The 14,686-nt window shown below is 38.5% G+C and overlaps 1 protein-coding gene across 4 annotated transcripts in view; it reads right to left on the minus strand.

Moving 5' to 3' along the window:
- Nucleotides 1-266: 266 nt before the first annotated feature.
- NAP1L1 (nucleosome assembly protein 1 like 1) overlaps nucleotides 267-14,686 on the minus strand; it is a 43,840-nt gene continuing 29,420 nt past the window's right edge. For all 4 annotated transcript variants that reach the window (XM_020804341.3, XM_020804350.3, XM_078376930.1 and 1 more), the window contains 8 exons: nucleotides 12,805-12,876; nucleotides 10,500-10,639; nucleotides 9,291-9,436; nucleotides 8,109-8,128; nucleotides 3,317-3,439; nucleotides 1,291-1,323; nucleotides 1,087-1,137; nucleotides 267-967 (listed from right to left, as the gene is read on the minus strand). In XM_020804341.3, the coding sequence (XP_020660000.3) occupies nucleotides 932-967; nucleotides 1,087-1,137; nucleotides 1,291-1,323; nucleotides 3,317-3,439; nucleotides 8,109-8,128; nucleotides 9,291-9,436; nucleotides 10,500-10,639; nucleotides 12,805-12,876 (621 nt within the window). In that variant the 3' untranslated portion in view covers nucleotides 267-931. The remainder of the gene's footprint in view (nucleotides 968-1,086; nucleotides 1,138-1,290; nucleotides 1,324-3,316; nucleotides 3,440-8,108; nucleotides 8,129-9,290; nucleotides 9,437-10,499; nucleotides 10,640-12,804; nucleotides 12,877-14,686) is intronic.

Here is a 14,686-nt window from a genome sequence, read left to right on the forward strand (position 1 = left end):
TCATAAGAAAAGGCTTCCGTCTTGCCACTCTACTCCATAGCCCAGACATATGAAGAATACGGGAGATTGATGCTTTGGAAGCTCTCTGCGGACCATGGCTTCTGCTGTAGGATGTGAATTAGTGCAGGAAGACAACTGTGTGGATGTGTGTGTGTGCAGATATTCCTGATGGAGTGGTCCTGATCAGCAAAAGCTTCCCACTGTAATTAGGCTTGCTGTTACATATTTACAAAAGGATTTTTTTAAAAATACAAGTACACAAATGGTTTCTGAAAATACTAGGTTTATTCACACCCCAGTGATAAACAACCTTAATATGATGTCTCTAGTTTTTCTGTAGGTCACCATCACAAAATACAAAAACCTAGAGCATAAACAAGCAGACAGTTATGAATGTTCAATGTGGTCTTGATGGAATTTAATGGATTATATGGAAGTAGTCAAGTTCAAAGATGTATGTCATCTCCTAATTAGTACAAGTCACTGCCATTTCTATAACAAAGTAATGAAGGCACAGCTAGTGCAAGCAGACTGAAACCCATTTAAACTACTGGGCTGAAAAAGACTTTGGTTGGTTCTTCAGGAAAGGATCTTTTCTAAACAAATAGTGGTCTCCATCAACAGTTCTGATATCTTCACAGCTGCAGTCTAATAGCTACATGACAACAGACTTCACAAGAACCAAACTATATATAGCAATGAATTAACTATTCATGCTTTAGGGGTTTACTGCATTCTACATATTGGCAGAAAGGTACTATTAAAATGCTAGGTACAAGGAACCTACATTTTAAACTGGTTCTGTCAGTTTGTTTTAACAAAATCTTTACTTAATTCTACCAAGATACAAAACATAAGGCTGTTAAGTAACTAATAGTTGTATTTAGGCTATTACAGTGCAGATAATCCTCAAGGCCACATACACACTGTTTCACTGCTGCTTGCATTCTGCTGGGTTTTGATCCTTCTGTTAAAATAAAAACAACATGTCAGTATGAAAACTGCAAATGCACTGGAAGAATCGGTACATTACAGATAATCTCCTCTCAGTGCAGCTATCAGAGAGCATGCATATTGACTGCTTACCTTTGGGTCATAATCTGGATCATTTTCTTCATCTGCTTCTTCTTCTCCTTCCTGAAATAAAACAAATTACACACAGACAACTGATCAGCATTAAAAGTCTACTGGTTTATTAACATACTTGTGTAATACTCTAACCACTGAAATTAGTTAGCAGATCAGTCAGAATCTTGGATATTTTTGTCTCTAAATGACCACAAAACTTACCTCGTCATCAGCCTCCTCACCCTCTTCATCATACTGAAAAGAGCAAAGAAATAACATTAGCAATACAATAGCATCAAGATCTTCATCTTAAAAATTGCAATCTCTGGATGCGATTGATTTCCAGATAATGCTGATTACACCAAAAATACTAAGCAAAATATGGTAACTTGAAACCATTTTTGCAATATTCCCCTCACTAAGGGTGCAACCCTGTTCATATTTAATTGGGAGTAAGCTTTAAATGAATGTAGATGGGATCTATGTTTGAGTAACCTTGACAGGACTGTGCTGTAGGAGTACAACTTAGTTCTATAGCACTGCTGCATAAACTGGGTCAAAGTTTGGATAAAATAGTTGATCTTTAGACAGTACCCACTAAGACCCTCTATGGCTCTGATGGATGGAAAAGATGAATGACCGAAAAAGTGTTCAATACACTCAGGCGTTTCTGCTAAAAACAGCATTGTCTGTCTAAGCCTGATCAGATCAAATCTGTCTAACATAAGCAAGGTTGGCATGATATTTATAGGGGCTGTAATGCACTGACTAGGATTTAAGGTATTAAAACTCTCTTTAAAAAAAAGTTTTAAAAAAGTTGTTTAAATACAGTACTGTATATTATTTTGAATAGAGCGATTAAAATGCACAGAATCATGCAACTACAATAGGCTAGGAAAAATAAGTATATGTTTATTTTGGATATTCCAACAGAGTTTCTAAAGCAAACCTCAGAAAACAGTTTATACTTAGAAAAGGTTACAAGTATAATCTTTGGCCCGAATCTTTTTTCTTTTTCTTTCTTTTTTTGGGGGGGAGGGAGGAAAGTGGGCTAAGATGGGTATAAACATCTTCTGAAACTCTTTCGGAGTATGGGAAATCTAAGAATTTGCAAAGAAGAATAGGTTCTTACTTACGACAAGATTGCAAAAAGCTCTGTAGTGTGTACTTTGCATACATGTACAGTACACTGAGAGCTTTTCACCTCCTCTAATCAGTACTTTGAGCCCTCCCCCAAGCAGACTGACAACACTTTCTTTAGAGGACAGAATGCCTCATGAGAATGACTCCCACCAAATATAGCAAAAACATTATCTTACATGGCTATGTATCTTTAAAAAAGCTACCTCAATATTCATACCTATGAAAGTTCTTCAATATTTACCCATTTAAAAAATCTTCCACATTCCTTCCACATGACACAACAGCTGAAATGCTTAGCATGGAAGTTACCCTGGAGTAGGCTCATTAAATCAATGCAGATTTGGTGAATCAACATCTCCATAAGTTCCACTGATTCAATGAGCCTACTTTAGTGTGGCTTACTGTGCTAAACAGCAGGATTTCAGCCAATGAGCCCTAGTGTGTTTCAGCTCTTGTTGTTATATTTATTTATTTATTTAACCTATATGCCACCCACACTACCCAAAGGTCTATATGCCTTTAAACTGGAACCAACTTATAGTGAATATAATGTGAGATATTTAAGAAGTGGTTTTACCGGTTCTACATCCACAGTGAATTTCCATGGCTAAGTGGGGATTCCCAAGTCCCAATCCATCATTCTATCCACTACACCCCACTGGGTACTTTAGCCCCTAGTTTTGTATTCAGCACCGTTAATACAAAATGATGGGCCACTAGGGCTCAAATCTGTCTGAAATTTGTACTCTCCCACTGGAGTTTTCTCCTCTTGACTATTAAGGAGGAAGACAATTCACTTAGAACAAGATTTTAAAAACTGCCCTGAAGATAAACAGAATTTTGGACTGAATTTTGTACAATTAAGCACTGTTCTGTACACTAAATTACTTTGGTGAACTACAACTCCTGACCTATGTTTATGCTTGCTGGAGGATTCTGGGGGCTAGAGATTAAAAAAGCATATTTTCTATGCTTTGATTGTATGTAGATTTCAAATACAATTAATGAAACCAGTGCACTGAATTACAGCTTACTTTATGACCTTACATAAATCAAACCAGTACCCAAGATAATTTTGACACTACTGAAAACAATTACCACTTACATCATCATCATCATCTTCAATGGCTTCTCCTGTGAAATACAGTACTGATCGTGGAACTATGCGCTCCCGTAGAAAATGACCAATTTCAAAATCAGCAGCAAGAACTGCTTCAGCATCATCATCCTGCACAAGTACATAAATTCATAAACATATGAATTTGTATTTTAAATAAAATGGTATTATTTTATCATACAACTTCATTTACTGCCAGATTGTCTCAATTAGTCTGTACCTGTGGCTGTGGAATACTATAATCAACTCTGTAAGTCTCTTATTAGCCTCCGAAGTAAGTGCTGAATTCTAAAGCTCAATAGCTGTTGGTCTGAACACTTAGAATGCCATCTGAATTCATGTAACACAATCACAAAACTGCATGGCTAGCAATCCACAAGTGGCCATTTTACAGGTGTGCAGCTACACCAACATCATTTGACACTGCAAATGGTGTAGCTTCACAGGAGTTTTCATTTATCCAGCTGTCCACATATGCTCATGTATAGCAAAAGCAAGAGCTACGACACTAATTGGAGGCACATTTTCATAAGGCCATACAAAGACAGAGGAACTCTTGTTGACAATCTAGACCAGTGATGGTGAACTAATGGCACGTGTGCCACAACTGGGATGCAGAGCCCTCTCTGTGGGCATGAGAGCCATTTGGCTAGTGGCTAATCTAGTACTGTGATAGCACCGACCCTGCCTTGGCTTCTCCCCCATTGCTGAGCTCTCTGCGTCCCACTGTGTTTATGAGTTGCCGCCTTCCCCTTTAAGCCACGCCACTTTTTCTCTTGGCTCCATTCTGGCCGGGGCTGCTTGCTTCCCTCTGAGGAATCAAGAGAGTGAAGAAGAAGATGCTGCCATTTTGTCTGTGTGTGAGCGACTAAGGGGAGGGTGACAGGGATTTCTAGCAAGTTAAAGCTCCTGGCCAGCCAGACCTGAGAAAACCTGAAACCTACTACACTTCTGACTCCTCCATCCCGGGATCTCTGCTGCCTCCATCAGGACAACCACCTCTCCTCCGCCTCCTTGTTCCTGCACAACAAGATGTGAAGCAGAGACTCCTGGAACTTGGCTTCATCCTCCTTGTCCTGGCTCCCTTTTTTCATTTTGTAGTTTATAATTACTTTTAAATTTCCTGTTTTACTGTTCTTCTGTGATTCTTTTATATTTTTGGACTTTTACAGACTACAGAAAAATAATTCAAAGTTTTAAGCAACCCTGCTATTTTAATAATACAGTATATACCGGAGAGTTAACAGTGATCCACAATTAACTAGCTAAATACAGTGGTGCCTCGCATAGCGATGTTAACTGGTTCCAAAAAAAACATCGCTATGTGAAACCATCGCTATGCGAAACACCATTTCCCATAGGAATGCATTGGAAACCGGTTAATCCATTCCAATTGGAACGGATTGCCGTCGTTAAGCGAAAAAACCCATAGGAAACATCGCTAAGCGAAACAATGTATCCTCCATTGGAATGTATTGAAGCTGACTCAATACATTGTAATGGCTTTGCGAAGTCAATTTTTGCAATTTTAAATGTGTCATACAAGGGTCAAAAATGGTTTTAAATGCTTGGATTAGCTTCTGCACCCTCTAAAACGGATGCAAAAGTTAATTTGGCTTTGATCTGACTTTTCATTAATTTATGGTGAATTTTTTCCCCCCAACTTTTGACAGCTGTCAAAATCTGACAGCTCCATTATTTCCTATGGGGGAAGAAAAAATTCACAAAAAATTAATGAAGACTCAGCAACTGTTCTAAATTCTTGGGTTCGTTAGAGAACCCCCTAAGTTGTGTGCAAACCTGATTTGGCTTTGATCTGACTTTTCGTTAATTTTTTGTAAATTGTTTTCTCCCCCATAGGAAAGCATGGAGCTGTCAGATTTTGACAGGTCCATTGGTTCCTATGGGCCAAAAAAAAAAATTCACAAAAAATTAACGAAAAGTCAGATCAAAGCCAAATCAGGTTTGCACATGACTTAAGGGGTCCTCTAACGAATCCAAGCATTTAGAACCGTTTTTGACCCTTCTAAGACACTTTTTTAATTGGAAAAAAAACATCGTTAAGTGAAGCAGGGGACCTAAAATCGCATTCGTTATGCGAAGCATGGTCCCAAACTTCGCTAAGCGAAAATCGCCCATAGGAAACATCGTTATGCGATGCATATTATTTTCTAAAAAACACATCGTTATGCGAATTCATCGCTAAACGAGGCAATCGTTAAGCGAGGCACCACTGTAATATTTGTTAGTTCTGTATTTATTTAACAAATAATTGACCAAATTAAAAGTTCTAATTGACAAAATGGGCAGGGTAAATTTGTGATAATTGTGTATCCAGCTCAAGCCCTGTCAATATGGAATCAAAGCTTTGTTAATGTCCTGTCCTTGACTGCTCTACTCAGCTCTTGCAAGCTGCCCAAAGTTTTAGTTATTGGGTGTTTCAGTAATGAAATAAATAAGTGAACAAACAGAACAACATATGGAATCAAAGAAAAGTCTTTCAGAGTATTAACTTACTTACAGAAGCTTACACTCTAATTTCCAGTTTCACAAAAAGTTCAATAAACAGATTACCCAAGAAACTGAGGTGCTGTGTCCTAAGGAAAACTAATAGTACTGTAGGATTATTTTGTTACTGTTGTGTACTGTCAGGTTGCTTTTGACGTATGGTGAACCTATGAATAAATTATTTCCAAAATGATCTGTCCTCAACTGCCCAGCTCAGCTCTTGTAAACTCAAGCCTGTGGCTCTCTTTATCTCGTGCTTGGTCTGCCTCTTTTCCTGTTGCCTTCCACCTTTCCCAGCATTATGGTCTTTTCCAGAGAATCCAACCTTCTCATGATGTGCCCAAGTAGGACAACCTTAGTTTCATCATTTTTGCCTCAGATATAGTGATAGTGACTCAGTATTCATGTTTTATTGCAGTGTTGGCACTTTGAAATAAATACAGTTGTGTTCAAAATTATTCAACCCCCACTGAAATTGAATGTTTTGGCCATTTTGACATTGATTTTGATCATTCAGTCATCTTGCTTACATTTACATGAAAGAGGCACTTGTAGGTCAGAGAAATATAACCTTAAGTTTATAATGAAATAACCACAAATGTCTTTTCTGTGCTCACATCATTATTAGTTTTTATTCAACCCCCAAGTGACATTCAATCTTAGTACTTAGTACAACATCCTTTTACAGTTATAACAGCTTTTAAACGTGAAGCACAGCTTGACACAAGTGTCTTGCAGCGATCTACGGGTATCTTCGCCCATTCTTCATGGGCAAAAGCCTCCAGTTCAGTCAAATTCTTAGGCTTGCGCACTGCAACTGCTTTCTTTAAGTCCCACCAGAGGTTCTCAATCGGATTTAAGTCTGGTGACTGCGATGGCCACTCCAAAATGTTCCAGCCTTTCCTCTGCAACCATGCTCTAGTGGACTTGGAGGTATGCTTGGGATCATTGTCCTGTTGAAAGGTCCAACGTCTCCCAAGCCTCAGGTGTGTGACGGACTGCATCACATTTTCATCCAATATCTCCTGGTACTGAAGAGAATTCATGGTACCTTGTACACGCTGAATCTTCCCTGTACCTGCAGAAGCAAAACAGCCCCAAAGCATTATTGACCCTCCGCCATGCTTCACAGTAGGCAAGGTGTTCTTTTCGTCATATGCCTTGTTCTTCCTCCTCCAAACATAGCGTTGATCCATGGGCCCAAACAGTTCTAATTTTGTTTCATCAGTCCACAGAACACTATCCCACAACTTTTGTGGTTTGCCCACATGACTTTTGGCATACTGCAGTCGACTCTTCTTATTCTTGGGAGACAGCAAGGGGGTGCGCCTGGGGGTTCTGGCATGGAGACCTTCATTACGCAGTGTGCGCCTTATTGTCTGAGCTGAAACTTCTATACCCACATCTGACAAATCTTTTTTCAGTTCCTCAGCAGTCACACGGGGACTTTTCACCACTCTACGCTTTAGGTAGCGCACAGCAGTCGAAGTCAGCATCTTCTTTCTTCCACGACCAGGTAGCATTTCAACAGTGCCCTTTGCCTTGAATTTGCGAATGATGCTTCCTATGGTGTCTCTTGGTATGTTTAACTTCTTTGCAATCTTCTTATAGCCATTGCCCTTCCTGTGAAGACAAATCACCTCTTCTCTTGTCTTCCTGGACCATTCTCTTGACTTCACCATGTTTGTAACCACACCAGTAAATGTCTAGAAGGAGCTGAGTATCACAGTCATTTTAAAGCTGCCTAATTGGTGCTTATTATGCTTGATTGGTGCTCGGTGACATCCACAGGTGTTTTCAATACCTGATCGAAAACACCTGAATGAACCTCTCTTCATCAGAGTGGTAGTCTTTAAGGGGTTGAATAATTGTGGCAATGAAGAAACCACAAAAGAAACATTTACTACTGTATTACATAAACAATTGATGTTATTTTAGTTGCATTTGGTTCTTTGAAACGTCCTTGTAGGATTTCATTCTGAATACAATTCCAAATGTACACTATAGTCCCTAAACCCCTTTACAGCATTGGGGGTTGAATAATTTTGAACACAACTGTAAGTTGTTTTTGTGTTGCAGTTTGGGCACTCGGGCTCAGAATGGTTCGCCATCACTGATCTAGACTATTAATTGAGTTAATTTCAACAAAGTGACAATACTTTTTGTTACTTTTGAAATACACCATTTCCACTGTATTTAATAATGCATAGAATTCAAAATATCCCAAGTTAGCATGTATCACTAAGAAAATAAACTTGAGGAAAGGACTTACCAAATCTCCACTTTCAGGAACTGTAAAGAAAGAATTAAGTAGGAAGTTTATATAAAGAAAAAAGTATTATTTTATCACATTTAAAAAAAAAAAAAAATCAAGCACCCAGATTTTCATTTTATGCTAACAAGGGTCTGGAGGTCCTAAATTACTGCTTGAACACATTTATAAACCAAGGCTTAACACAAAGCTTGGTAGCTGAGCAGACATTTGTGTGCATCCAGAGTTTTGGTACCATCAGTTTTGCAAGTCTGTGGGAAGCTATTCCAAGACTAGGAATACAGAGAAACAGCTGTGAGTGTTATGCACATGTAGCTCGTTTCCTATTTTTGGGTGGTATTGCCTCTACAGCCTATTTGTTCAGTGAACAGCATGATGACCAAGATACTTGAAGACTGCCAGTTACAAAAGTCTTAATGGTACTGGAAACTCTGGATACACACAAATGTATGTCTAATTACTAAGCTACCATCCCAGTCACAAAAACCCGTGAGCTTCCTGTGAAAAATCTTGAGGCAAGAATGGCCCAATACCCCAAAAATCACCTCATCAAAGCACATGTATCTCGTTTCATACTCTCTTGCTGAATTATGTCCAAGAAGACTGGTTTTTGTTAAGAGGACTCTTAAGTAAATCAAGTAGCCAAGAACCTTTTCACGGATCCTTTTCACCTGTCTGAGTTAAGTTGTTTACCTGCTTCTCATACACACTCTGAGTCCAGTTCAGTAAGCACCAGCCCTTTTGTACTTAACAGAGCAGATTACTCCACTATTCCTCTATCAAGGCACTTACTATGGACCAACTCTGTACTGAAACTCTTGGAATTGCCCAGGATCTACTTCACTGGTAGCCATATTTGGTCTTCCTTTTTTCCCCGGTGCTTTCAGCTTTTTCTGGCATTATTGTCTTTTCCAGAGAATCCTGTCTTCTCATGACTTCATCATTTTTTTACTCCAGAGATAGTTCAGTTTGATTTGCTCCAAAACCCACTTGTTTGTGTTTCTCTACTCTAGCACCATATTTCAAACAGATCAATGTTTTCCTATCAGCTTTCTTTACTGTACAATTTTCACACTCCTAAGAGATATTGTATTGTATGTCATCTGTATTGTAAGCAACACTGGCAGCTCTTGTAGCTGATAGGTATACTATAAATACTCCAAATAAGTAAAATAAATTTACCTTCAGGAGGACTGAAAAAATTGAAGAAAGAATCATTGGAAACTGTTTTTGTCACCGTTCTAACAGTTCCACGCCCCTTGTGTTTTTGCTTCTTTTTGATGGTTTTCAAAGTAACATTCTTCCCCTTTTTCCAGTCTATCTGGCACCTAGAGGAAAATTCTGTCATCAAACCAATCATATACTTAAACATATATCCTAACCAGTTACAATATTGTCAGATTTAACTGAAATGTGCTATCATGAGGGTTGAATCTAAAAACAGTAATTGAACTGCCTGGATAACAAAGGTATCTCAAAGACCATAGACAGCAAACTTGAATGAAATAAAAGACCTATACTTCTTTCTTTCAAACATGATTTGAAAATAGTTCTCCATTGTGGAAATTCTCATCATAGGATTAAATATATGCAACAAGCAATATAGCATATTTCAGCAAGAATTGCACTCACTAAGTGAGTAAGATGAAAATACAAGTCTAAGTATGTCAGAGCAATAGTATTTGTGGAAAGTCACTTACTTGTGAAAGTCATACACATCCCTGTTTTATAAGTGGTACTGTGCATCTGTGCAAATCATAAAACCATGACCAGTACCTCTTTTGTGTATGCATATTATGGAAGCAATCCAATGTGCACATATAAGGCATCAACATAGTTACATAGTTACAGATGAGAAGGGTTTGAAATTATTATTTTTAATTAAAAAGAATATTGCAAGGGTTTTAAATCTAGCTGGCCTTTAAGTCATGGTAAAAATGTTAGAATCTACTTGTGCTTTAGCTTAAATCTACTTGTGTTTTAGTTTATATCAGAGTTTAGCCTAGTCTCAAAAATCTAAAAAGGGAGGAGAGCATTTTAGTGGCACAAGTTGCCACTAAATTTTAGTGGCACAAGATGATGGTGTCATGAGCTTCTACCACAAGAAGTTATGATAACAAGATTTGGGCCATCATTTTTAATTGAATATTTAACACTTTTTACTGCTCAAAATCACCATTTTCACCACCATTAATTCAACAGATTTTGCACCATTTTCCTTTTTAGTGTGGTTCTTTAAAAATTATTTTTATTGACATGGTTATCTCGTGTCAATATAGTTTCAAATGATAAACTATAAACAAATGTGTATATAAAACAAGCAGGCTGTACATTCAACAGTAATAATTACATAAATCTAGCTTCTAAAATATATTAGAAGTTCACACTTACCCTGTACAACCCATAATTTCTGGTCCATCGAAGGAGAAAGGATCAGATTCATCAGGTTCTGATCTCATTCTATATGTTTTTGTCAGAACGTCATTCGTGAAATACTCATTAGGTTCGAAGTGAAATTCTAATGTAAAAGTCTTTTAGAAAATTACAAAAATTAGTTTACAATAGATACTGCACAATTCACCTTAATAACAAATCTTATACTCAAAGCATATTAACAAACTCACTCCACTGCTCTGCTAATAAACTATTAATGGCCCTGTGATTCTTTCCATCTCCAAACCTCTGGATGTCACTGGACTGCAGCTTTCATCATTCGCAGTCACCAAGAGATGCATTGGGAGCTAGTATTCTAAGCAATAGCACTGAAATACAATGCTATCTACATACAGTAAGTAGGAAACCCGTGGTCCTCCATGTGTGGCTGGACCCCAATGCCCTTCAGCCCCAGCTACCATCACCAATGCTCAGAGATGACGGTGAACTGGGCTTCAACATCCAGAAGACCATAGATATCCCACCAATGATCTAGACAATGTTCTGCTGCATCTCAAAACCCATGTCACACATTTACATATATTAAAAAAAGGAACAGTATTTTTACACATGGACAGTTACTTCACTTTTACTCATTTTTCACAGGACTTGCACTACTGACATTTACTTTCATACAGGACAACTTTCACCAACACAAGCAATACGGTGATAAAGAACTGAAAAGAGAAAACTTTACAAAGGAGTCCTTAAGGGATCCCCATGCAGTCATATTTATTAATCAGAGGTAATACAGACACCTTCTGGGGTCAGGAGTCAGCTATGCGACTGCAGGCTTGAGTAGGCAAAGAATCCTTGTAAATGCAAGGAATATCATTAGCCATAGTTGGATTCACCGTGGCAATCACTAATGGCCTAGATAATTGAGAATGCCACTACTGATAGTTTTTTTTAAAAAATCAATGTTTTTTTGATGTAGTCAGTTTACATATTCAACTAAAAAGCAAACTTTTTTTGCAGCATCACAAATCAAAATGCTAGATATACGTGACACAGTCCTTAGTTTTAGCAAGCAATTCTGACCCATGTAATAAATGTTTGTGGCTACAAGTACAAAATAAATAGCAAAATGTGCAAATACTATGTTTGATTAACTGAAACACACATTTTAGGGAATGTTTATATGTAGTCTTTATAGAATGTTTTAGAGTAACTCACATTACAACACAGGGTCATTAATGGGGGAATTTAAGTCTGTCGAAGTATCCTTAATGTCAGGTTAAGAAAATATATGAGGGAGTGTTTTCAAATATACATCCTGTTGTTTGGCTCATGTGATTATCTAATGCACTAGTTCTTAACCTTGGGTTACTCAGGAGTTTTGGACTGCAACTCCCAGAAGCTGTCCTGACTGGGGTTTCTGGGAGTTGCAGTTCAAAAGCATCCGAGTAACAAAGGTTAAGAACCACTGATCTAATGTGAAGAAAATGCTTCATATTCACTTGAGCCAGGATAATGGAAAATCTGGAATGTTCCTCATGAGAACAGCTTCCACAGGAATGAAAACTTCTATTGGTATGAGACTCTGAATTAGGTTGACAAGACCTTTCTCTGGCAAAATTAACATGACAAGATGTTTAGACAGCCTAAACTTGTTTGACCCTCTTATTCAGCTTTTGATTACAGGTTTATGGACTGCTTTCCTTCATCAACTCAAAATAAAAAACTCAAATACTGTTATGTTTATGATAATAGTTCTGTTATCCATTACCCAAATAAGTCTGAGGAGATTTCTGGGTAAACTAGAAAACACTTCCCATCTGTTTTTATTATGGCAGAGAGGTTGGTTTAAAGATACTCCCTTAGGCCCCTGGAAGACTTCAGCAGCAAAAACAGGGTCATTTTTGGCAAATAAGTTTTTTCAAACCTCATGGGGGAGGTCTGGGATCACCTTGGGGGCCCAAAAATACTAAAGAGGGAGGGATACATTCTCCCTCTTGTTGCCCTAGGATACTCAGTGGTGGTAATGCATTTACCATATATACAATTGTCTATATATAACAGCAGGCTGTACATTACTTGCTGACAGATTAAACTATATCCATCATACATAAATTTTCCAACTTTATATTATCAAGCTCAGAAAAAAAAATTCCTAAGGACACCTGCTGTGGATTGTTACTGAAATAACGTGTGAGAGGTCCTCCAAGAACATGGTGTTACTTCTATGCTAAAACAGCAGATGTACACAGAATATTATTCAACCATCTCAATATTATAATTCCGACCAAAGTCTAAAACTTACCATGGGCTGCCCTGCTTCTGAAAACTTCACTTTAATGTCTTTCAAATGTTTCAGAATAGGTTCATCATGTTCCTACGAAATAAAGCTGTCATTAACACTCTTCATATCTAATGAATATAATATAGTTATAAAATAGAGAAAACAAAAGTACAGTGGTGCCTCAACTTCCAACCGTCCCTACTTCCGACCAATTCAAGTTACGAACAGCTCTGGTCGCAAAATTTTGCTTCTACGTGCGATCGAAGCTTCCACTTACAAACAGAAAAAGGCAGGGGGAAAAGGCGGGAAATTCAAATTGCTTACTGTAGGTGGCGAAAGAGGCTGCTGCTTCTTTGTAGCTCTTTCGCCCCGACAGTGTGTGTATGATCCGAGGAGGCTGCCTGCTAAGGTATGGTGCTGCTTTATGCTTTTTAAAAACTGTTCTTGGTATTTTTGCATTTTGGCTGGGGGGGTTATGTTTCTGTGCTGTGATGGGTCTTGGGAGGGTTGTTTGTTTTTTGGTTCCCCCCATTTCCGAGGGGCGTTTGTGGTTGCTTTTTGGAGTGTTTTTTCCCATTTCTGATGGGTTTGGGGGGTTGTTTTTTGGTCCCCCCCCCCATTTCCGATGGGTCTTGGAGGGTTTGGTTGCTTTCTGGGGGGTTTTCCTCCATTTTCGATGTGTCTTGCATGCTTCCGTTGCTTTTTGATTTGTTCTCATTGCATTATTGATCTGCTCCCTTTGATTTCTTTGCTTTTGCAATGGTCCTGCATGCTTCCCTTGCTTTTCCTTTGCTTTCTGTGCATTTCCGACCTTGTCTATTCATTCTCTGTGCATTTCCAATCTGCTCCATTTTTTCTGTGTTTTTGCAATGGGTCCTGCATGCTTCCCTTGTTTTTCCTTTGCATATCCGACCTTGTCCCTCTGTTCTCTGCGCACATTTCCAATCTGCTCCGTTTGTTTTCTGTGCTTTTGCAATGGGTCCTGCATGCTTCCCTTGCCTTTTCCTTTGCATTTCTGTCCTTGTCCCTTTGTTCTCTGCACACATTTCCAATCTGCTTCATTTGTTTTCTGTGCTTTTGCAATGGGTCCTGCATGGTTCCCTTGCTTCCCCCCCCCCCTTTGGCCAGAAGGGATTAATCGTGTTTCTAATGAGTCTTGCAGTGATTTCCTATGGGAAATGGTGCTTCGACTTACAACCATTTAGAGTTACGACCATCATTCTTGAACGGATTAATGTCATAAGTCGAGGCACCACTGTATAACATAGAAAAATGGAATAGGACACCAAGTATCTAGGGCAAGTATAATATTTCTCTGATTCCGTTTACCCGGTGGTGGTAATGCATTTACCATATAAGTATCCCCATAAAACTGGAGTCTGCAAAGTACAGCCCGCAGGCCACATCCGGCCCGCCTTGCCTTTTTATCCGCCCCATACATGCGGGTGTATGCACGCACGTGTACTTCTGGCCCTCGAAAATATGGAAAATTATGTGTCCTTCACACTGAAAAATTTGGAGACCCCTGCTATAAACCATAAGAACAGCCTTATACAGAAATGCAATACATAACTTATGCCCAACAGTACATATACTCTGCAATTCTATGCAAATGCAGTATAGTTGTGGCATTTGCCCCTAGTCCCCCTTGGTTATTGTCCAACCACAGAGCACTTGAAGGCAAACCAAACTCCTCTTCACACGCTACCACCAGTTGATTACTAAATCAACATACTTTTCTAAAGAAAGATGAAGGTCCATTCATCAATGTCTTTTTAAATAAAACAGATTTACTGATTACAGATGTTTTGGTAATAATTCATATGTATCTTCTTCAGGTTTCTAAATCATCAATAACAATCTTCTATTTGATCTTACAGTTACTATACACTCTTGTGACTAA

The sequence above is a fragment of the Pogona vitticeps genome, chromosome 5, assembly GCF_051106095.1.
Source record: "Pogona vitticeps strain Pit_001003342236 chromosome 5, PviZW2.1, whole genome shotgun sequence".
Taxonomy (NCBI): domain Eukaryota; kingdom Metazoa; phylum Chordata; class Lepidosauria; order Squamata; family Agamidae; genus Pogona; species Pogona vitticeps.